Consider the following 25,114-nt stretch of genomic DNA (forward strand, 5'->3'; position numbering starts at 1 on the left):
TCCCTTCCTCCTCCTCTCCTCTCCTCCTTTTTCTACATCTCCTATTCTCTTTACAATTCAGATTTATGGAAATCAGCTTAGCTAATAGAAACCTGCTCAGCGCCTGAGAGAGGCTTACAGACAGCTCTGATTAGAAGACACCAGTGATATGTCTGTCAGTCTGAGGAAATCCCATCTCGCTATTGATGCTCCAAATGAAAATGACTGGTACAAGGGGGTTGTTGGTTGTGTCATTGTGGGGAGAGTGTCTGTTTGTATTGTGTGTGTGTGTTTTGGGGAGGTGGTGCAGTGGGTGGGGGAACAAAAGACATTAGAATAACAATAACAGTAAGCTCTCTCCAAGGATGTCGTAGTAGGTTTGAGGCATAATGCCACTGAGCACTTATCCAAACAAAGCTCAAATGCAGCGTCAAACAGGCAGGGTGGCAGGCAGGGTGGCAGGCAGGGTGGCAGGGTGCCTCATTGAGTCTCAACAGGCTGGGGAAGATTAGATGCACTCAGCCTTGTTTGCATTCAAGGAAAAGCTTGTATGTATGCTGACTCCTGCTAAGTCTTCTATCACGTTTTTTCCTTGGCAAAAATGAAAACACAAAGCAGACCTGCTGTATGTAAAATATTGCGTGCTAGATCTTGGAAGATACATAAATGTGACTTTGGATGACAACATAATGATTGATGTTTGTTTTCAACATTAGGGCTGTTTTCCTAAAGAAGTTAAGTGCACTTCATGTTTTGTTTCCTTGCCACGATATTAACGAGTATCGCAATACTGGTATCGTCCGGCCCTAGTTGACAAGGACATGGCTTTTTCTGTGCAAGATGTCAAAGTGTGACTTTGACATGCTTCAGTTTGAGTAGTAATATGTATGTAATAACACCACAGAAGCTGCTATGGTTAGTTAGCTCAGTGACTGGCTTCAGGATACCCAGACAGTGGAGGTAGAGACATCTTCATCCCTAGGGGACTACAGTAGGCTTAAGGCCACTAGGCCATGGGCTAGGCACTAGAGCAGTGATGTGGGTCACTATTAAAGAAACATGTAGAGTGCCCTCTTTGACTAAGTGCCCTTAGAGTGGCCCAGAGTGTATGTGTAATCATGGACAAGTGTAGTCATTTACTATGCTAAACTCCTAGTCCTGTTTAGTCATAGCTTAGAGTAGGGGTGTCAAACATACGGCTCGCGGGGCGGGATTCGGTCCTTGAGGGTGTCCAATCCGGCCCACGGGGGTTTGAGCGGGGGGTTTGACACATACTTAATATGCTTTACGATGACTACAACCAAATGGAGACTGTGTAGGAAGGATAATGGATCTACAGTCATGCAGTTTCTTGACTGTCCAGCTCGCCAATAATCAGTGAAATGAAAGCAAGACAGTCAGGGAGCATTGAAAATAAAGAACAATTATGAATAGAGGACTATTTTTAGCAAATTGTGACGGCAAGGAAATATAACACATTTTCAGTGCGGCCCTCCGGACCTCGTTGAAGAACTAATGTGGCCCCCGGGGTAAAAAGATTTTGACACACCTGGCTTAGAGCATAGTAGTGGCCATGTCTAATGATAAAAAACGACAGCAGCACTCAGTGAAATTGCTGTGTTTGTCTGGTGATGACAGTGGCCTCGTCTATGTTGTGCTTGTTGTGACAGTTTAATAGCTGCTTACTTACACTACATAGTTCTTGCATGACCAACATATCGTCTTTGCATTTTTCAGTTGAAAGCTACAGAGGTTAATGAATAGGTAAAGCTTGGCGATATGGAATCCATATAACAATAAATTGACTGAAGTATCACGATAAATTGAACGATAAGTTTAAAACATTAACGTGCGCACCAGTTACTTTTTTATATTACCGTTAAAACTTCTACTACTTTGAATAGTGTGCCTACCATTGTCCTCTTAGCAGTGGCCCACATTCGCGCTACTATAATTTAATTCCTCTAGTAAAGTTATGGATCTCAGTAAAATGTTCTCAATAAAGGGTTGGTTCGGTCCGTATCGATAATTTCCGGTTTATTGTCCCAGCTCTAGGAATAGACCTAGCTGTTAAGTAAAGGAAATATCCAACCTCTCCAGAACAACAGTAGCACAGGGACGGAAGCATAGGCCCTGTGGTCAGTGAGTGTTATCCCTCTCCTCCTTTCTTCCTCTCTTCCACTCCTTACTTACTGTGTCATTTCCCTGTGGTGGGCTGGATCGTATAGCTGGATGGATGTGATGTAATGACTTTAGTGTTATTGGAAACAGAGACAGTCCCCACCACTGCACACTGGCTGCATCCAAAACGGCACCCTATTGCCCACTGTATGTAGTGCACTGCTTTTGACCAGGACCGATAGGGCTCTGATCAAAATGAGTGCACTATATAGGGAATAGGGTACCATTTCAGTCAGTGCTCCTATAATGAGACAAAGGAACTTCTAAATATAACTAGTCCAACTCCTCGAGACGAGACACAGCAGCAGAAACCCTCTCATTATCTCCAGCAGGATGTCAGCTGAAATAAAGACTAATGGACTAACCTTTCCCGCTAAACACTTTTTTATAGTCTTCTCCTCCTATACAGAAAGACCTCCCTTCAGAGGAGATTAAAACATTCTATTTTTAATAGCAACTTGCAAATGGCCGCTATCACTGCTGCTGACGGTTCACTTTCTTAAACCCAACCACAAAAGTTTTGCTCCAGGCACTTTCTTTTCTTTTTATTCTTAATTATGTTTTCAAGTTATTTGTTGTTTGTTTATTTTTTCCCCAAGTTGGTCTCCTGTAGATTGTAGCGTCTCACTTTTATTTAACTGTTTAAATGTCATGCTTTAGATGAATCATTCAGGGAATAACTGAATTAATCCGAGCCGTGAAATTGCGATATGTCATTTCTTTCCCTATCCCACAACAATTATTGGATTTAACAGCGTAACCGGATTTTGGTTTATGTTCTTTATCTCCTGGAATACAATGTCTGTAAATAGGAATTTAGGAGATCAAACACAATTTGGGTGCATTGTTAAGCAGCTTAGTGTGGGGGGGAGTCAAGAGACACAAGCGGAGGGAAGGAGAGAGAAGCGACTGCTCTCTTCCAGCAGGTTGACCGGATTGTGAGCTATAGACCAGCTTACTGAAAGCATTTCACCACTTTCTCTAGAGCATGTGGCCAGGCTACAGCACTGTCCATTGTCCACACAGCAGTCAAGTACCATTGTGTTGGTCTGTTTTGTCATTGTCCTTTAGCTTTTCCTCTCCTTCCCTCATTTTCCACTTTGGTAAAACCCCTTCACTTCTACAGATTTGCCTAGCCGCCACAATGCAGCTCTCTGTCTCCCTCAAATCAAATCAAATGTTATTTGTTGCGTACACATATTTAGCAGATGTTATTGCAGGTGTAGAGAAATGCTTATGTTCCTAGCTCCAGCATTGCAGTAATATCTAACAATACACACAATCTAAAAAGTAAAAGAATGGAATTAAGAAATATATAAATATTAGGACAAGCAATGTTGGAGTCCGGAGTAAAATGGTGCCGATAGAAAGGGCTGCCTCGCTTCTAGATCTTAGGAAACTTTGCAGTATTTTATTTTTTTATGTATTATTTTTTACATTGTTAGCCCAGAATTTTTTTTGTGTTATTACATACAGCCGGGAAGAACTATTGGAGATCAGAGCGGTGGTAACTCACCAGCACTACCAACACTACAACCAGTAATATGACTTTCCTGAAGCGGATCCTTTGTTTGCACCCCCCAGGGCAATTGAACTGGTTCCAGAGGCCAACCCTAAACAACGCCGGCGGAGGAGAGGTACTCGGAGTAGGCTTCTTCTCCGACTTAGGAGGCGCGCACACCACCCACCGCTTCCGAGTATATTACTCGCTAATGTTCAGTCTCTGGATAATAAAGTTGACGAGCTCAGGGCGAGGGTTTCTTTCCAGAGAGACATCAGGGATTGTAACATACTCTGTTTCATGGAAACATGGCTTTCTCGGGATATACGGTCTGAGTTGGTCCAGCCAGTTGGATTCTCAGTTCATCGTGCAGATAGGAATAAATATCTCTCTGGAAAGAAGAAGGGCGGGGGTGTATGTTTCATGATTAACGACTCATGGTGTAATTGTGATAACATACAGGAACTTAAGTCCTTTTTTTATTCACCCGACCTAGAATATCTCACAATCAAATGCCGACCGTATTATCTCCCAAGATAATTTTCTTTGGTTATAATCACGGCCGTGTATATCCCCCCTCAAGCCGATACCACAAGGAAAAAGCTGCCAAAGTTCTATCAACACATTGACTGTAGTACTTGCGCTGCTAAAACATTCGACCACTGCTACTCCAACTTCCGGCCAGTCAAGTTCTTCCACACCAATCTTGACAAACTATTTCTGTATGGACCTTTGGAGACATTTGATTGTGAGTTATTCTAGGTCTGGTTAACAAAAGGACTTGAGTTCCTGTGCCACAATCACACCATGAGTAGTTCATCTTGAAACATACAACTCCTTTCTTTTTCCCGGAGAGTTCTTTATTTATGTCTGCGCGATGTACTGAGAACCCAGGTGGCTGTATGGATGGGGACAGCATATCCAGGGAGAGCCAAGATTCCGTGAAACAGAGTATGTTACAGTCCCTGATGTCTCTCTGGAAGGAGATCCTCGCCCTCATCTCGACTTGATTATTGGAACAGTCTCTGGGATAAGTGGAATTGCTTTGGGGGTACGAACAAAGGGTTCAATTCAGGAAAGTCATATTTATCACCACTCTAATATCTAAAAATTATTTCCGGCCGTATGTAATAGTGGTAAGGACTTTCTGTGCTAATAATGTTAGAAATAAAAAAAATCCTGCAAAGTTGCTTAGGAGCCATGAACAGTCTATAGGCACCATCTTGCTATTCCCTGTGGCCGCTGCTGGCCTGGCACTGCCCCTGAAGCTCAGCTAGTGGCCACTGACCGGGGAAACCTCCAGCGCTCAGGCACATGGACCAGGCAGAGGCACACAGGCAGGGGACCCTATTCCCTATATAGTCCACTACTTTAGGCCAGAGACATCTCTGGCCAAAAAGTAATGCGCTATAGACAGAGCTGATTGCAGTAAGACAGCAGGTCCCATTGGGTTAGCAAGGCAATCAGAGGCAGCAGTTTGGGTGAGTTCAGCATGCCAACGTGTGGTTCAGTCTGTGTCACAGCCCCACTGTTTCATTATAAATGGGAAACTTTAGAAGAACACAGGGTTTATTTCCAAACCATGATCACATCTTCTAATGCACAATGGAATGCTTGTCTTCCTGTTTTCCTGCTGAACTTCTTACTCAGTTGTTAATATTGCTTCACTCACATGCCGGGCCTAGGCTTTCTCTGCCTAGAGACTAGCTGACTCGAAGTCTACTGGTCTCTGTACTGTACCTCTTTGACTTGTACTTACTTATAGGCCAGCTGTGTGTCAAAGCACCCCTCCAGTCAGTGGAAGAGCTGTGCCTACATACAGACTAGTACTGAGAGCTGGTTAATTACATTTACATTTTTGTCATTTAGGAGACACTCTTATCCAAAGCAACTTACAGGAGCAATTAGGGTTAAGTGCCTTGCTCAAGGGCACATCGGCAGATTTTTCACCCGTTCGGCTCAGGAATTCAAACCAGCGACTTTTCGGTTATTGGCCCAACGCTCTTAACCGCTAGGATGCCCGCCTCCCTAAATGCTTCAAATGCATGATTAATAAACACAGGACAGATTGATTAATGCAGTTAGAGGTTAATACATTGTGTGCTGAGCAGTTAAATGCTTTTTTGTAAGCATGTCTGTGGTATGAGCTTATTCCCACAGTAGCTGACATTTGCCTGTTCGCCAGTACATCTTTCTGCATCGTTACAACTTACACAGTTGTAATGTGTCAACAAATCAAAGCTGACACACAAACAAGGCTTGTTTAGAAGACAGATGGCAGTGTGGAGATAGTGGAGATAGTGGCATGGAGGTGTTGTTTAGCTAGTAGTCTCTGGTGGCAGACAAATTGAGTCACTGGCCAGCGTGCAGCCGGCACGCGACATTTGGGTCTGGAGATACAGATGCGGGATGTTCATTTTCTACAGCAGGAAAAAAATCCTGAAGCAACAGGAAATGTGAATTCTTTTGTGGGTTATAGTTAATGGATGTGTGTAGGTGTTGATACAGTTTTTGTAAGGGATAATCAAGTTGGACATTTCTAAGTGGAAATTACAAATGTCAGAAGCCTTATTAAACCTCAAATACACTACACTTTAAAATGTCCTGCATTGCAGGAAAGTTATCCTGCAACAAGGTGATCAAATTAAGATCCTACATCTGTAAGGCCTATCTTGCTGGGGCAGTGAACTAAGGGCTGGTATTGTATGTCAAAAAGGCATTTATACAATGCTGGTATGGTCCTCCCTTCATTGTAGCTCATTTTCATAAACAAATAAAGCCTGGACAAGAATGACTGTATTGCAGCCTTCCACCTCACACAAATGCTACCACAGACTCAGTCAGGCGTATCACCCAAGATGCAAAGTGTCTTCTTTAGGTCTAGGTTATAAGGTGACTGGGTTGTGATTCGTCGCCACTAGTTGTTACATGCTAACTGCTTCCTGCTGAACCTGACTCCTAGCGAGCAGGAGAAAAAAGAATGTGGCTTCAAACAAGAAAGCCACTAACAAGCAAATGCAATCCTACTATTTACGTCCCCTGCTTGCCGGCATAATCAGTCCTCCCTGTGAAGAGCAGCAGAAGGAAACAACATCAACAAAGTTTCTCATCCTATAGCTTTATTAACAACTAACCTCTGAGAAGTAATTTATGTACATCATTCATTTAGTCACTTCTTCTTCTTCAGTCCACCTGCCACCAGCTCACCCGCCACAACATGAAAGAGAAGAATGAAACACATACAGTATCTTCCCATGGCCTTGGGGGAAGAGGAAAGATAGAGGGAGAGGAGGAAGGAAGGGAGAGATGGATGGGTAGTAATATATACCGTATATGTATACAGTACCAGTCAAATGTTTGGAAACACCTATTCATTCCAGGGTTTTTCTTTATTTTTGCTATTTTCTACATTGTAGAATAATAGTGAACACAAAAAAAAGAAGTAAAACATATGGAATAATTTAGTAACCAAAAAAGTGTTAAAAAAATCAAAATACTTTTTATATTTGAGATTATTCCAAGTAGCCACCCTTTGCCTTGATGAGAGCTTTGCACACTCTTCGCATTATCTCAACCAGCTTGAGAGCACCTGGAATGCTTTTCCAACAGTCTTAAAGGAGTTCCCACATATGCTGAGCACTTGTTGACTGCTTTCCCTTCACTCTGCGGTCCAACTCATCCCAAACCATCTCAATTGGGTTGAGGTCGAGTGATTGTGGAGGCCAGGTCATCTGATACAGCACTCCATCACTCTCCTTGGTCAAATAGCCCTTACACAGCCTGGAGGTGTGTTTTGGGTCATTGTTCTGTTGAAAAACAAATGATTGTCCCACTAAGCGTAAACCAGATGGGATGGTGTATCGCTGCAGAATGCTGTGGTAGCCATGCTGGTTAAGTGTGCCTTGAATTCTAAATAAATCACTGACAGTGTCAACAGCAAAGTACCCCCACACCATCACACCTCCTCCTCCATGCTTCACGGTGGGAACCACACATGATGAGATCATCCGTTCACCTACTCTGAGTCTCACAAAGACACAGCGGTTGGAACCAAAAATCTCAAATTTAGACTCATCAGACCTAAGGGCAGATTTATACCAGTTTAATGTCCATTGCTCGTGTTTCTTGGTCCAAGCAAGTCTCTTCTTCTTATTGGTGTTCTTTAGTAGTGGTTTATTTTCAGCAATTCGACCATGTAAGCCTGATTCACATAGTCTTCTCTGAACAGTTGATGTTGATGTGTTTATTACTTGAACTCTGTGAAGCATTTATTTGGGCTGCAATTTCTGAGGCTTGTAACTCTAATGAACTTATCCTCTGCAGCAGAGGTAACTCTGGGTCTTCCATTCCTGTGGCGGTCCTCATGAGGGCCAGTTTCATCATAGCGCTTGATGTTTTTTTACATCTGCACTTGAAGAAACGTTCAAAGTTCTTGAAATTTTCCGGATTGACTGATCTTCACGTCTTGAAGTAATGATGTTGTTTCTCTTTGCTTATTTGAGCTGTTCTTGCCATAATATGGACTTGTTTTTTAGCAAATAGGACCTTCTTATTTATACCACCCCTACCTTGTCACAACACAACTGATTGGCTCAAACGCATTAGGAAGGAAAGAAATTCCACAAATTATCTTTTAACAAGGCATACCTGTTAATTGAAATGCATTCCAGGTGACTACTTCATTAAGCTGATTGAGAGAATGCCAAGAGTGTGCAAAGCTGTAATCAAGGCAAAGGATGCCTACTTTGAAGAATTTCAAATATAAAAAGTATTTTGATTTTTTTAACACTTTTTTACTTACTACATGATTCCATATGTGTTATTTCAAAGTGTTGATGTCTTCACTATTATTCTATAATGTAGAAAATAGTAAAAATAAAGAAAAACCCTTGAATGAGTAGGTGTGTCCAAACCTTTGACTGGCACTGTATAGTTAAGCAATAAGGTCCGAGGAGGTGTGGTATATGGCCAATATACCATGGTATATGGTATATTGACCATATATCACAAACCCCTAATGAGCCGTATTGCTATTATAAACTGGTTACCAACATAATTAGTTTTGTCATACCCATGGTATATGGTCTAATAAACCATGGCTTTAAGCCAATCAGAATTCATGGCTCAAACCACCCAGTTTATAAATATATACAATACCGTTCAAAAGTTTGGGGTCACTTAGAAATGTCCTTGTTTTTGAAAGAAAATAAAATTATTTTGACCATTAAAATAACATCAATTTGATCAGAAATACAGTGTAGACATTGTTAATGTTGTAAATTACGATTGTAGCTGGAAACTGGCAGCTCCTCAACTGGCAGCTTCATTATAATAGTACCCACAAAACACCAGTCTCAACGTCAACAGTGAAGAGACAACTCTGGGATGCTGGCCTTCTAGGTAGAGGTGCAAAGAAAAAGCCAATTCTCAGACTGGCCAAAAAAAAGAAAAGATTAAGATTGACAAAAGAACACAGACACTGGACATCGGAAATCTGCATCCCATCCTCTTCACTGTTGACGTTGAGACTGGTGTTTTGCGGGTACTATTTAATAAAGCTGCCAGTTGAGGACTTGTGAGGCGTCTGTTTCTCAAACTAGACACTTTAATGTACTTGTCCTCTTGCTCAGTTTTGCACCGGGGCCTCCCACTCCTCTTTCTATTCTGGTTAGAGCCAGTTTGTGCTGTTCTGTGAAGGGAGTAGTACACAGCGTTGTACGAGATCTTCAGTTTCTTGGCAATTTCTCGCATGGAATAGCCTTCATTTCTCAGAACAAGAATAGACTGACGAGTTTCAGAAGAAAGTACTTCGTGTTTCTGGCCACTTTGAGCCTGTAATCGAACCCACAAATGCTGATGCTCCAGGTATTCAAGTAGTCTAAAGAAGTCCAGTTTTATTGCTTCTTTAATCAGGACAACAGTTTTCAGCTGTGCTAACATATTTGCAAAAGGGTTTTGTAATGATCAATTAGCCTTTTAAAATTATAAACTTGGATTAGCTAACACAACGTGCCATTGGAACACAGGAGTGATGGTTGCTGATAATTGGCCTCTGTACACCTATGTAGATATTCCATAAAAAAATCTGCCGTTTCCAGCAACAATAGTCATTTACAATATTAACAATGTCTATACTGTATTTCTGATCAATTTGATGTTATTTTAATGAACAAAAAATATGTTTTTCTTTCAAAAACAAGGACAAGTGACACCAAACATTTTAACGGTAGTGTATATACCACAGGGGATGTGGAGGGGGTTAGGGAGATGGAGGGGTATTAAGGAGGTGGGCGTGCGGGAGCGGGTGCTGCCTGCCTGTGTTCTAAAGCCCTAAAGGCCAAAAGGCTATGGGGCTTGAGGAGGAAAGAGCTGCTGCAAGAACCTGATTACACCTCCAGGGGGATTTACTCTGGGCTGCATCACAAATGGCACTTTATTCCCTGTGTAGCGTACTGCATTTGACAGTCAAAAGTAGTGCACTGTAAGGAACACTTTTACATTTGGCATTCACATCTGCTCTACTCTACTCTGCTCTGTTCTACTCTAATATGCTTTGTTTTACTATGCTCTGCTCTACTTTGTTCTGCTCTGATCTACTCTGCTCTGTTCTATCCTGGTGTACTCTGTTCTATTCTGATCTGCTCTGCTCTTCTCTTCTCTGTTCTATTCTGCTCTGTTCTACTCTGCTCTGTTCTACTCTGCTCTACTCTTTTCTAATCTGCTCTGTTCTACTCTGCTATGTTCTAATCTGCTCTACTCTACTCTATTATACTATGCTCTGTTCTACTCTCCTCTACTCTACTCTCTACTGTGATCTGCTTGGTTCTACTCTGCTCTACTCTACTATGTTGTCCTCGGCTCTACTCTGCTCTGTTCTACTCTACTCTGTTCTACCCTGCTCTGCTCTGTTCTACTCTGCTTTGTTCTACTCTGCTTTGTTCTACTATGCTCTGTTCTACTCTGTTCTGCTTTGCTCTACTCTACTCTGATCTGCTCGGTTCTGTTCTGCTCAGTTCTACTCAGCTCTACTCTGTTCTACTCTGCTCTGTTCTACTCTGCTTTACTCTACTCTGTTCTAATCTGCTCTGTTTTACTCTACTCTGTTCTAATCTGCTCTGTTCTACTCTGCTCAGCTCTACTATGTTCTACTCTACTATTCTTTGTTCTACTACGCTCTGTTCTACTCTGTTCTACTCTCTACTCGGCTTTGCTCTACTCTACTCTGATCTGCTATGTTCTACTCTGCTCTACTCTGTTTTCCTTGGCTCTACTCTGCTCTGTTTTACTCTGCTATGTTCTAATCTGCTCTACTCTACTCTGCTCTGTTCTACTCCGCTCTACTCTGCTCTGTTCTACTCTACTCTGCTCTGCTTTGCTTTACTCTCTACTCTGATCTGCTCGTTTCTACTCTGCTCTACTCTACCCTGCTCTACTCTACTCAGCTCTCCCTGCTCTACTCTACCCTGCTCTACTCTCTACTCTGAACTCTGAACTTTTCTCTCTGCTCTGCTCGGCACCTCCACAGCATGATGCGCACACTCAAACAAAGGAAGCAGCATGGCTGGTGCAGGCATGGTGCAGGCAGGCATGGTATAAGGGTGTCCTGTCCCTGGCTTATAGCCTAGGTCCACTATTTTATGGCCATGCTCATATAGTATAGTGCTCCTGGGACACCTCAGAGCAGCCCACGCACCTCCCTCAGCCCAGCCCACACCAGCACACGCCAGTCCCTCTAATAGCTAACAGGCTTCCAGGCCCCAGTGGCCCCTAGGAACTCACTGTTTATGGGCTGAGGGATCAATACTCTCCCCAGCAGTGTATATTAAAGTCTGGACTGGCTGAGTAGCTTATCAGTTGATCACAGATGGAGGCGGGGGGGAGGGACACAGGATGACAATGAACAGGTTTTGACAGCCATGGGCTTGGGGGAGGGGTGTGTGTAAAATGACCAGACGTAGTGGAGAGGGACTGTACATCTCCTCTGTACTGTATATCAGACACACCAATCCAGACATGCAAATTACAAATTCAAAGAAGCAGCTGATTATTCCAGCCACATCTCTCTCTCACCCATGGCTTGATTCTTTCTCTCTGATGTCCTCTCCTCTCTTCCTGCTGAGAAATGCAAATGTGTAGCGTAACGAACGATGTAGGCTTGTGTCTGACATGTTTCAACCCCCTGGCGTCCCCACCGACCCACACACACACACGGTCCACGCTACTTCGTCCAGCTTCACACTAATTACTCTTGTAGTAGCGCTACGTCTGATCATCCTTGATTTTGCGATGCTACTTCTACAGCTGCTACTTCTACAGCTGCTACTTCTACTGCTGCTACTTCTACTGCTGCTACTTCTACACCTGCTACTGCTGCTACTGCTACTTCTACTGCTGCTACTTCTACAGCTGCTACTTCTACTGCTGCTACTTCTACACCTGCTACTGCTGCTACTGCTACTTCTACTGCTGCTACTTCTACAGCTGCTACTTCTACAGCTGCTACTTCTACACCTGCTACTTCTACTGCTGCTACTTCTACAGCTGCTACTTCTACTGCTGCTACTTCTACTTCTACACCTGCTACTGCTGTTACTGCTACTTCTACGGCTGCTACTTCTACACCTGCTACTTATACTGCTTCTACTTCTACAGCTGCTACTTCTACTGCTGCTACTTCTACAGCTGCTACTTCTACTGCTGCTACTTCTACACCTGCTACTGCTGCTACTGCTACTTCTACAGCTGCTACTTCTACACCTGCTACTTCTGCTACTGCTACTTCTACAGCTGCTACTTCTACTCCTGCTACTGCTGCTACTGCTGCTACCTCTGCTGCTACTGCTGCTGCTGCTACTTTTGCTACTTCAGCTACTGCTGCTGCTGCTACTTTTGCTACTTCAGCTACTGCTGCTGCTGCTACTTTTGCTACTACTCCTACTGCTACTTCTACAGCTGCTACTTCTACAGCTGCTACTGCTGCTACTTCTGCTACTTCTGCAGCTGCTACTTTTGCTACTACTGCTACTGCTACTTCTACAGCTGCTACTTCTACAGCTGCTACTGCTGCTACTTCTGCTACTACTGCTACTGCTACTGCTACTTCTACAGCTGCTACTTCTACAGCTGCTACTGCTGCTACTGCTGTTGCTACTTCTGCAGCTCCCACTTATACTGCTGCTACTGCTACTTCTACAGCTGCTACTTCTACAGCTTCTACTGCTGCTACTTCTTCTACTTCTGTTGCTACTGCTGCTGCTGCTACTTTTTCTACTTCTGCTACTGCTACTGCTGCTACTTCTGCTACTGCTACCTCTACTGCTGCTGCTACTGCTACTGCTGCTACTACTGCTACTTCTGCTGATACTGCTACTACTGCTACTTCTGCTGCTGCTGCTTCTTCTACTGCTGCTACTACTTCTGCTACTGCTGCTGCTACTTCTGCTACTTCTGCTGCTGCTACTTTTGCTACTGCTGCTACTACTGCTACTTCTGCTACTGCTGCTGCTACTTCTGCTACTTCTGCTACTTCTGCTGCTGCTACTTCTGCTACTGCTGCTACTGCTGCCATTGTTTCCTCTTGTTAGTCCCTCACTGAATGGTGTTGTTCGGTCCTGATGGAATAATACTGATAAAAGAGGTGAAAGCACACTGCAGTGTGCTGGTTGTGGTATTAAAGAGAGGGAGAGGAGTGTGAGCTGTGCATGTCTAATGGTGTCCTTATTCATTTAGGAATGAATGTTCTGGGGCCAATAATTAATCCCTGCAGGACGTGATGGTGTCAGCGGGAGAATAAAGGATTAAAACAGGAGTAACATTGTGGAATAATAATAATTAATAGATTCAGATCCTGGTAAAACAGTCAGAGGCCTTAAAGGAGTATTTAGCTTTTTTACAACCAAGTTAAAATGTTTGATGTAAAAAAAAGTTTTATTTTTTTATTTAACCTTTATTTAACCAGGTAGGCAAATTGAGAACACGTTCTCATTTACAATTGCGACCTGGCCAAGATAAAGCAAAGCAGTTCGACACATACAACAACACATAGTTACACATGGAGTAAAAACAAACATATAGTCAATAATACAGTGAAAAAAAATAAGTCTATATACAATGTGAGCAAGTGAGGTGAGATAAGGGAGGTGAAGGCAAACAGATATATGTATAAATAAATAAAATATAAAAAGGCCATGGAGGCGAAGTGAGTACAACACAGCAAGTAAAATAAAAACTAAAAAACACTGGAATGGTTGGTTTGCATTGGAAGAAAGTGCAAAGTAGAGACAGAAATAATGGGGTGCAAAGGAGCAAAATAAATTAATAAATAAATACAGTAGGTAAAGAGGTAGTTGTTTGGGCTAAATTGTAGATGGGTTATGTACAGGTGCAGTAATCTATGAGCTGCTCTGACAGCTGGTGCTTAAAGCTAGTGAGGGAGATAGGTGTTTCCAGTTTCCAGTCATTGGCAGCAGAGAACTGGAAGGAGAGGCGTCCAAAGGAAGAATTGGTTTTGGGGGTGACTAGAGAGATATACCTGCTGGAGCGCGTGCTACAGGTAGGTGCTGCTATGGTGACCAGCGAGCTGAGATAAGGGGGGACTTTACCTAGCAGGGTCTTGTAGATGACCTGGAACCAGTGGGTTTGGCGACGAGTATGAAGCGAGGGCCAGCCAACGAGAGTGTACAGGTCGCAGTGGTGGGTAGTATATGGGGCTTTGGTGACAAAACGGATGGCACTGTGATAGACTGCATCCAATTTATTGAGTAGGGTTTTGGAGGCTATTTTGTAAATGACATCACCGAAGTCGAGGATAGGTAGGATGGTCAGTTTTACAAGGGTATGTTTGGCAGCATGAGTAAAGGATGCTTTGTTGCGGAATAGGAAGCCAATTCTAGATTTGACTTTGGATTGGAGATGTTTGATGTGGGTCTGGAAGGAGAGTTTACAGTCTAACCAGACACCTAGGTATTTGTAGTTGTCCACATATTCTAAGTCAGAGCCGTCCAAAGTAGTGATGTTGGACAGGCGGGCAGGAGCAGGCAGCGATCGGTTGAAGAGCATGCATTTGGTTTTACTTGTATTTAAGAGCAGTTGGAGGCCACGGAAGGAGAGTTGTATGGCATTGAAGCTCGCCTGGAGGGTTGTTAACAGTGTCAAAAGAAGGGCCAGAAGTATACAGAATAGTGTCGTCTGCGTAGAGGTGGATCAGAGAATCACCAGCAGCAAGAGCGACATCATTGATGTAAACAGAGAAGAGGGTCGGTCCAAGAATTGAACCCTGTGGCACCCCCATAGAGACTGCCAGAGGCCCGGACAACAGACCCTCCGATTTGACACACTGAACTCTATCAGAGAAGTAGTTGGTGAACCAGGCGAGGCAATCATTAGAGAAACCAAGGCTGTCGAGTCTGCCAATGAGGATGTGGTGATTGACAGAGTCAAAAGCCTTGGCCAGGTCAATGAATACGGCTGCACAGTATTGTTTCCTATCGATGGCGGTTACGATATCGTTTATGACCTTGAGCGTGGCTGAGGTGCACCCATGACCAGCTCTGAAACCAGATTGCATAGCGGAGAAGGTGTGGTGTGATTCGAAATGGTCGGTAATCTGTTTGTTGACTTGGCTTTCGAAGACCTTAGAAAGGCAGGGTAGGATAGATATAGGTCTGTAGCAGTTAGGGTCAAGGGTGTCCCCCCCTTTGAAGAGGGGGATAACCGCAGCTGCTTTCCAATCTTTGGGGATCTCAGACGACACGAAAGAGAGGTTGAAGAGGCTAGTAATAGGGGTGGCAACAATTTCAGCAGATAGTTTTAGAAAGAAAGGGTCCAGATTATCTAGCCCGGCTGATTTGTAAGGGTCCAGATTTTGCAGCTCATTAAGAACATCAGCTGACTGTATTTGGGAGAAAGAGAAATGGGGAAGGCTTGGGCGAGTAGCAGAGGGGAGGGCAGTGCTGTTGTCCGGGGTAGGGGTAGCCAGGTGGAAAGCATGGCCAGCCGTAGAAAAATGCTTATTGAAATTCTCAATTATAGTGGATTTGTCGGTGGTGACAGTGTTTCCTATCTTCAGAGCGGTTGGAAGCTGGGAGGAGGTGTTCTTATTCTCCATGGACTTTACGGTGTCCCAGAACTTTTTTGAATTTGTGTAGCAGGAAGCAAATTTCTGCTTGAAAAAGCTAGCCTTGGCTGTTCTAACTGCCTGTGTATATTGGTTTCTGGCTTCCCTGAAAAGTTGCATATCACGGGGGCTGTTCGATGCTAATGCAGAACGCCATAGGATGTTTTTCTGATGGTTAAGGGCAGTCAGGTCAGGAGAGAACCAAGGGCTATATCTGTTCCTGGTTCTAAATTTCTTGAATGGGGCATGCTTATTCAAGATGGTGAGGAAGGCATTTTTAAAAAATGACCAGGCATCCTCTACTGACGGGATGAGATCAATATCCTTCCAGGATATCCCGGCCAGGTCGATTAGGAAGGCCTGCTCGCTGAAGTGTTTCAGGGAGCGTTTGACAGTGATGAGTGGAGGTCGTTTGACCGCTGACCCATTACGGATGCAGGCAATGAGGCAGTGATCGCTGAGATCTTGGTTGAAAACAGCAGAGGTGTATTTGGAGGGCAAGTTTGTTAGGATGATATCTATGAGGGTACCCGTGTTTACGGAATTGGGGTGGTACCTGGTAGGTTCATTGATAATTTGTGTGAGATTGAGGGCATCAAGCTTAGATTGTAGGGTGGCTGGGGTGTTGAGCATGTTCAAATTTAGGTCGCCTAGCAGCACGAGCTCTGAAGATAGATGGGGGGCAATCAGTTCACATATAGTGTCCAGAGCACAGCTGGGGGCAGAGGGTGGTCTATAGCAGGCGGCAACGGTGAGAGACTTGTTTTTAGAGAGGTGGATTTTTAAAAGTAGAAGTTCAAATTGTTTGGGAACAGACCTGGATAGTATAACAGAACTCTGCAGGCAGTCTTTGCAGTAGATTGCAACACCGCCCCCTTTGGCCGTTCTATCTTGTCTGAAAATATTGTAATTGGGGATAAAAATGTCTGAATTTTTGGTGGTCTTTCTAAGCCAGGATTCAGACACGGCTAAAACATCCGGGTTGGTAGAGTGTGCTAAAGCAGTGAACAAAACAAACTTAGGGAGGAGGCTTCTAATGTTAACATGCATGAAGCCAAGGCTATTACGGTTACAGAAGTCATCAAAAGAGAGCGCCTGGGGAATAGGAGTGGAGCCAGGTACTGCAGGGCCTGGATTCACCTCTACATCACCAGAGGAACAGAGGAGAAGTAGGATAATGGTACGGCTAAAAGCTATGAGAATTGGTCGCCTAGAGCTACTAGAGCAGAGAGTAAAAGGAAGTTTCTGGGGGCGATAAAATAGTTTAAAGGAATAATGTACAGACAAAGGTATGGTAGGATGTGAATACAGTGGAGGTAAACCTAGGTATTGAGTGATGATGAGAGAGATCTTGTCTCTAGAAACATCATTGAAACCAGGTGATGTCATCGCATATGTGGGTGGTGGAACTGATAGGTGGCATGTTATAGAAGGGTCCAGATACTTTTCTTTGTGATTGAGTTTTTTTGGAGAAGCTGCACCCAACCAGCAATTCACTTCGTCATTCTTGTTGTGCAGTACGGGGGCTCTGAAAAAACATGAACAAAGGCTCCATAAAAACGCAAATACGTCCTTTTGGAAACTAAAAAGCTCACAGCAGTATATTCAATTTTGTTGCGACTCGAGCGATACCTTTCTGTCCATTCTAGCAGCAGGCTACACAGAGAATGGAACAGTTAGATACGTGAAGCAGCTTGATTTGCACAAAATGGAATATAACCTTGTAGATAAAGTTTGGAATGAAGCAATTTCATGTGTACAACATCTAAGGACCTGCATCACTCTTGTCACGCCCTGACCTTAGAGATCCTTTTTATGTCTCTATTTTGTTTGGTCAGGGTGTGATTTGGGGTGGGTATTCTAGGTTCTTTAGTTCTATTATTTGTATTTCTATATTTTGGCCAGGTAGGGTTCTGAATCAGGGACAGCTGTCTATTGTTGTCTCCGATTGAGAACCATACTTAGGTAGCCCTTTTTCCCACCTGTCTTTGTGGGAGGTTAACCTCTCTTGGGTACGTGAGACGTTAGCGTCCCACCTCTTCAACAGCCAGTGAAACTGCTGGGCGCCAAATTCAAATACAGAAATACTCATTATAAAAATTCAGAAAACAAAACATATTTTACATAGGTTTAAAGATTAACTTCTTGTGAATCACGGTGTCAGATTTAAAAAATGCTTTACGGCGAAAGCATACCTTACGATTATTTGAGAACATAGCCCAGCAGACAAATCATTACAAACAGTAACCAGCCAAGTAGAAGAGTTACACAAGTCAGAAATAGAGATAAAATTAATCCCGCACCTGAGCAGCCACCGCGCATAGATGCCCACCCAGACCCTCCCCTATAGGTTCAGGTTTTGCGGCCGGAGTCCGCACCTTTGGGGGGGGGGGTGGAGGTACTGTCACCCCCTGACCTTAGAGATCCTTTTTATGTCTCTATTTTGTTTGGTCAGGGTGTGATTTGGGGTGGGTATTCTAGGTTCTAGGTTCTATTATTTGTATTTCTATGTTTTGGCCGGGTAGGGTTCTCAATCAGGGACAGCTGTCTATTGTTGTCTCCGATTGAGAACCATACTTAGGTATCCCTTTTTCCCACCTGTCTTGTGGGAGGTTAACTTTGTTTGTGGCACATAGCCCTTTAGCTTCACGGCTGTTTTGGATGGTTTATTGTTTTTGTTGGCGTCATATAAATAAAGGAATATGTACGCTCACCACGCTGCGCTTTGGTCTACTTCTGTTGACGGCCGTGACAACTCTACTGATCGTTTCCGTTTCTAAGAGGATGTTTTTGTGTATTTTTGGAGCCTTTATTCATGTCCTTTCCCGTACTGTGCAAAGAGGATGAGGAAGTGAATCGCTGGTTGGGGTAAGTTTCCCAAAAACAAGTCAAATTGCAAAAAAAGTGTCCTGGACCCTTCTATAACATGACATTTACATAAAAAAATATATATATTTGATTCTAAAACAGCTAAATTATCAGAGAAGAGGGAGGGAGAAGAGGGAGGGACTGAGCGAGGTAGAGAGAGGTAGAGAGAGAGAGGTAGAGAGAGAGAGGTAGAGAGAGAGAGGTAGAGAGAGAGAGGTAGAGAGAGAGGTAGAGAGAGAGGTAGAGAGAGAGAGGTAGAGAGGTAGAGAGAGGTAGAGAGAGAGAGAGAGAGAGAGAGAGGGAGGCAGAGAGAGAGGGAGGCAGAGAGAGAGGGAGGCAGAGAGAGAGAGAGGCAGAGAGAGAGAGAGAGGCAGAGAGAGAGAGAGAGGCAGAGAGAGAGAGAGAGTTAGAGAGAGAGAGAGAGGCAGAGAGAGAGAGAGAGGCAGAGAGAGAGAGAGAGAGAGAGAGAGAGGCAGAGAGAGAGGCAGAGAGAGGCAGAGAGAGAGAGAGGGAGAGAGAGAGAGAGAGAGAGGCAGAGGGAGAGAGAGAGGCAGAGAGAGAGAGGCAGAGAGAGAGAGAGAGGCAGAGAGAGAGAGAGAGGCAGAGAGAGAGAGGCAGAGAGAGAGAGGCAGAGAGAGAGAGAGAGAGAGAGAGAGAGAGAGAGAGAGAGAGAGAGAGAGAGAGAGAGGCAGAGAGAGAGAGAGAGAGGCAGAGAGAGAGAGAGAGAGGCAGAGAGAGAGAGAGAGAGAGGCAGAGAGAGAGAGAGGCAGAGAGGCAGAGAGAGAGAGAGGCAGAGAGGCAGAGAGAGAGAGAGGCAGAGAGGCAGAGAGGCAGAGAGAGAGAGAGGCAGAGAGAGAGAGAGGCAGAGAGAGAGAGGCAGAGAGGGGGATACAGAGAGCGAGAGACCCTCTTTGGTCTGTCACCAACGAAGAAGGGCCTACAGCAGCACCTAGATATTCTGCACAGATTCTGCCAAACCTATAATGGTTTTCCAAAAAAGGTCCAGTTGCCAGGACCGCAAATACAAATTCCATCTAGACACAGTTGCCCTAGAGCACACAAAAAACTATACATACCTTGGCCTAAACATCAGCGCCACAGGTAAATTCCACAAAGCTGTGAACGATCTGAGAGACATGGCAAGAAAGGCATTTTATGCCATCAAAAGGAACATAAAATTCAATATACCAATTAGGATCAGGCTTCTAATACTGGAATCAGTTATAGAACCCAATGCCCTTTATGGTTGTGAGGTCTGGGGTCCGCTCAGCAACCAAGAATTCACAAAATGGGGCAAACACCAAATTGAGACTCTGCATGCACCAAATAATGCATGCAGAGCAGAATTAGGCCGATACCCGCTAATTATCAAAAAAACAGAAAAGAGCTGTTAAATTCTACAACCACCTAAAAGGAAGCGATTCCCAAACCTTCCATAACAAAGCCATCACCTACAGTGAGATGAACCTGGAGAAGAGTCCCCTAAGCAAGCTGGTCCTGGGGCTCTGTTCGCAAACACAAACACACCACACAGAGCCCCAGGACAGCAACACAATTAGACCCAAACAAATCATGAGAAAACAAAAAGATAATTACTTGATACATTGGAAAGAAGTAACAAAAAAACAGAGCAAACTAGAATGCTATTTGGCCCTAAACAGAGAGTACACAGTGGCAGAATAACTGACCACTGTGACTGACCCAAACCTAAGGAAGCTTTGACTATGTACAGACTCAGTGAGCATAGCCTTGCTATTGAGAAAGGCTGCTGTAGGCAGACCTGGCTATCAAGAGAAGACAGGCTATGTGCACACTGCCCACAAAATGAGTTGGAAGCTGAGCTGCACTTCCTAACCTCCTGCCAAATGTATGACCATATTAGAGACACATATTTCCCTCAGATTACACAAATCCACAAAGAATTCGAAGACAAACCCGATTTTGATCAACTCCCATATCTACTGGGTGAAATACCACAGTGTGCATCACAGCAGCAAGATTTGTGACCTGTTGCTACAAGAGAAGGCCAACCAGTGAAGAACAAACACCATTGTAAATACAACCCATATTTTATGCTTATTTATTTTCCCTTTTGTACTTTAACCATTTGTACATCGTTGCAACACTGTATATATACATAATAGGACATTTGTAATGTCTTTATTCTTTCGGAACTTCTGTGAGTGGAATGTTTAATGTTCATTTTTATTGTTTATTTAACTTTTGTATATTTTATACCTCACTTGGTTTGGCAATGTTAACATATGTTTCCCATGCCAATAAAGCCCCTTGAATTGATTTGAGAGGGAATGTGAGGTGTGAGATAGGGAAGGAGAGAAAAAGGTAGGGAAGGAGAGAAAAAGGTAGGGAAGGAGAGAAAAAGGGGAGGGAAGGAGGGGGTGGGGGGGGGGACAGACAGAACACTTGAAGAGCAGAGAGGGATGAAGGTAGGGAAGGAGGGGTGCAAGCAGTGGATCTGGCTCCCAATTTGTTCTCACTTTGTTCCAGTAATAAGATCCAGACCTCCCCTCTAACATGGACAAGATAATTAACTCCTAGGGAAAAACTGTGAAGAGGGTCTTTCTCTCTCTCTCCCCTCAGTGTGTCTCTCTAAATAAACATTTTAATTTAAATTTAGAGGGCTTTATTGGCATGGGAAATGTGTTTATATTGCCAAAGCAAGTCGAAAAGACAATAAACAAAAGGTAAATAAACTATTAGAAATTAACTCTAAACATTGCACTCACAAAAGTTTTAAAAGAATATAGACATTCTCTCTCTCGCTCTGTCTCTCTCTCTTGATGTATAACATGAAGGAGGGGCCAGATTGCAACGCATGGTTAAATAAATAGCAGACTTCCCTTTATGGATGTTTTCACATTTAGACTAGAAAAATAATGAGCACGGATAGGGAAGGTTGCCAGCCAACCGGAGGGGGGTAGAGGGGTAGAACTGAACTTTGCTGTTTAGCTGTGCTTTACCCTTGTAAGTCTCTAGCTGATATATTTTGGACCGTAAGATCTCTGTTTAAATGTCTGTTTAAATAGCCTCTTATTTTAAAAGTTTTTCTTTTTACCCATGGCATCTAGAATTAGTCGTTGTAGAATTAAATAAGTGGCTATATTGATTATAGACCACTAGCCTGAAGGGTGTTTCTCATAGCAGCACATGGGCAGGGGAGATCTGTGAAATGTGGCACCCAGGGCAGTCCATTGGTTTGTGTTGTTCTTAGAAACCCAGTGTCTCTAAGGCCCCTCTGAGGCAGGCAGCATAACTATGACTCAGGTCATTCTAATTTCCGTTAACCGTAACCTGCTCACTTTCCTTCATTGTCCTATCAGACCTATCCCGTCCAGCAACTCCTCTGGAATGTGGCGATAAAGGTTTTTCCTTCCATTGTCTTCTGTCAGCTTCAATTCCACTGTTCCCTAACTCATTGTCGCCTTGGTGAGGGTGAACTCCTCCCCTTATCAAGCAGCAGTTACTGAATAAACAGACTTTTCCATTAGCTTTTATCTGCTTCCCCTTTGACTGAGTGTGAGTCACAATGTGCTAACTCTCGTTTATTCACCCCCTCTCTCTTTCTGTCTTTCTTTCAGAAACATGTGAAGACCCTGGTAAAGATACAAGCGCGAACTTAGCCTTTGAGAAGACAAAGTGGAAGGTAGCCTAGCTTCCTTCCCTCACATTCCTCCTCCTGTTTACTCTGCTGTTGCCTTGCTGCAGCGTCCCTAGAGGGATGGAGGGCCGGCGGTCGCGGCGGGTAACACGACGCACCGGCAGGACTTTCCCAGCGGGCCCTAGAGGGGGAGCTGTGCTGGCCATGCTGGGCCTGTGGCTGTTAGCTGTTGCTGCCACCGTGTGCCAAAGCCAGATCACCTTCACCACCTTCACCAGCTTCCACCCGGAGCGCCGGGAGTGGGCCTTCAACCACCTGACGGTCCACCAGACAACGGGGGCGCTCTACATCGGAGCGGTCAACCGCGTCTACAAGCTCTCGGGTAACCTGACCCTCATGGTGTCCCACGACACAGGCCCTGAGGACGATAACAAGGCCTGCTACCCGCCCCTCATCGTCCAGCCCTGCTCTGAACCCCTGACCTCCACTAACAACGTCAACAAACTGCTCCTCATAGACTACAGTCAGAATCGTCTGCTGGCCTGCGGTAGTCTCTACCAGGGAGTCTGCAAACTGCTGCGTCTGGATGATCTCTTCATCCTAGTGGAGCCGTCCCATAAGAAAGAGCACTACCTCTCCAGCGTCAACCAGACAGGCACCATGTACGGGGTCATCGTGCCCTCCTCCAAGGGCCAGGATGGGACTCTTTTCATCGGGACGGCCGTAGACGGTAAACAGGACTACTTCCCCACCATCTCTAGTCGTAAGCTCCCCCGCGACCCAGAGTCCTCGGCCATGCTAGACTACGAGCTTCACACAGACTTCGTCTCGTCTCTGATAAAGATCCCGTCAGACACGCTGGCGCTGGTGTCCCACTTCGACATCTACTACGTGTATGGCTTCGCCAGCGGCTCCTTCGTCTACTTCCTGACCGTCCAGCCCGAGACGCCGGAGAACAGCATGTCATCAGGTGGATCCTCCAACGACCTCTTCTACACCTCGCGCATCGTCCGCCTCTGCAAGGACGACCACAAGTTCCACTCGTACGTCTCCTTACCCGTGGGCTGCGTGAGGAACGGTGTGGAGTATCGTCTCCTGCAAGCCGCCTACCTGGCCAAGCCGGGCCGTGTGCTGGCCGCCTCGCTCAACATCAGCGCCACGGACGACGTGCTCTTCACCATATTCTCCAAGGGCCAGAAGCAGTACCACCGGCCGCCAGATGACTCAGCACTCTGCATATTCACCATCAAGGACATCAACGCCCGCATCAAGGAGCGCCTGCAGTCCTGCTATCAGGGAGAGGGCAACCTGGAGCTCAACTGGCTGCTGGGAAAAGACGTGCAGTGCACTAAAGCGGTGAGTTACAGAGGACACACAAACACACACACACACATACACACACTGGCCTTGACAGAATAAATCAAATCAAGTTTATTTTATATAGCCCTTCGTACATCAGCTAATATCTCGAAGTGCTGTACAGAAACCCAGCCTAAAACCCCAAACAGCAAGCAATGCAGGTGTAGAAGCACGTGGCTAGGAAAAACTCCCTAGAAAGGCCAAAACCTAGGAAGAAACCTAGAGAGGAACCAGGCTATGAGGGGTGGCCAGTCCTCTTCTGGCTGTGCCGGGTGGAGATTATAACAGAACATGGCCAAGATGTTCAAAATGTTCATAATGAACAAGCATGGTCAAATAATAATCAGGAATAAATGTCAGTTGGCTTTTCATAGCCGATCATTAAGAGTTGAAAGCAGCAGGTCTGGGACAGGTAGGCCTGTGGTTATGGGTGTTATGGGTTCCATAACCGCAGGCAGAACAGTTGAAACTGGAACAGCTGCAAGGCCAGGTGGACTGGGGACAGCAAGGAGTCATCATACCCGGTAGTCCTGACGTATGGTCCTAGGGCTCAGGTTCTCCGAGAGAGAGAAAGAAAGAGAGAAGGAGAGAATTAGAGAGAGCATACTTAAATTCACACAGGACACTGGATAAGACAGGAGAGGTACTCCAGATATAACCAACTGACCCTAGCCCCCCGACCCATAAACTACTGCAGCATAAATACTGGAGGCTGAGACAGGAGGGGTCAGGAGACACTGTGGCCCCATCCGATGATACCAGCGGACAGGGCCAAACAGGAAGGATATAACCCAACCCACTTTGCCAAAGCACAGCCCCCGCACCACTAGAGGGATATCTTCAACCACCAACTTACAATCCTGAGACAAGGCCGAGTATAGCCCACAAAGATCTCCACCACAGCACAAACCAAGGGGGGGCGCCAACCCAGACAGGAAGATCACGTCAGTAACTCAACCCACTCAAGTGACGCACCCCTCCTAGGGACGGCATGAAAGAGCACCAGTAAGCCAGTGACTCAGCCCCTGTAATAGGGTTAGAGGCAGAGAATCCCAGTGGAGAGAGGGGAACCGGCCAGGCAGAGACAGCAAGGGCGGTTCGTTGCTCCAGAGCCTTTCCGTTCACCTTCACAGTCCTGGGCCAGACTACACTCAATCATATGACCTACTGAAGAGATAAGACTTCAGTAAAGACTTAAAGGTTGAGACCGAGTCTGCGTCTCTCACATGGGTAGGCAGACCGTTCCATAAAAATGGAGATCTATAGGAGAATGCCCTGCCTCCAGCTGTTTGCTTAGAAATTCTAGGGACAATTAGGAGGCCTGCGTCTTGTGACCGTAGCGTACGTGTAGGTATGTACGGCAGGACCAACTCGGAAAGATAGGTAGGAGCAAGCCCATGTAACGCTTTATAGGTTAACAGTAAAACCTTGAAATCAGCCCTTGCCTTAACAGGAAGCCAGTGTAGGGAAGCTAGCACTGGAGTAATATGAT

At 44.8% G+C, this 25,114-nt stretch overlaps 1 protein-coding gene across 1 annotated transcript in view; it reads left to right on the forward strand.

Annotated features, from left to right (window-relative positions):
- Positions 1–25,114, forward strand: part of LOC129829943 (plexin-A2-like) — a 194,992-nt gene that overhangs the window by 44,277 nt on the left and 125,601 nt on the right. The window contains exon 2 of the mRNA XM_055891977.1: positions 22,244–23,619. Coding sequence (XP_055747952.1) covers positions 22,384–23,619 — 1,236 coding nt within the window. The 5' untranslated portion in view covers positions 22,244–22,383. The remainder of the gene's footprint in view (positions 1–22,243; positions 23,620–25,114) is intronic.

The sequence above is a fragment of the Salvelinus fontinalis genome, chromosome 31 (genome assembly GCF_029448725.1).
Source record: "Salvelinus fontinalis isolate EN_2023a chromosome 31, ASM2944872v1, whole genome shotgun sequence".
NCBI lineage: Eukaryota > Metazoa > Chordata > Actinopteri > Salmoniformes > Salmonidae > Salvelinus > Salvelinus fontinalis.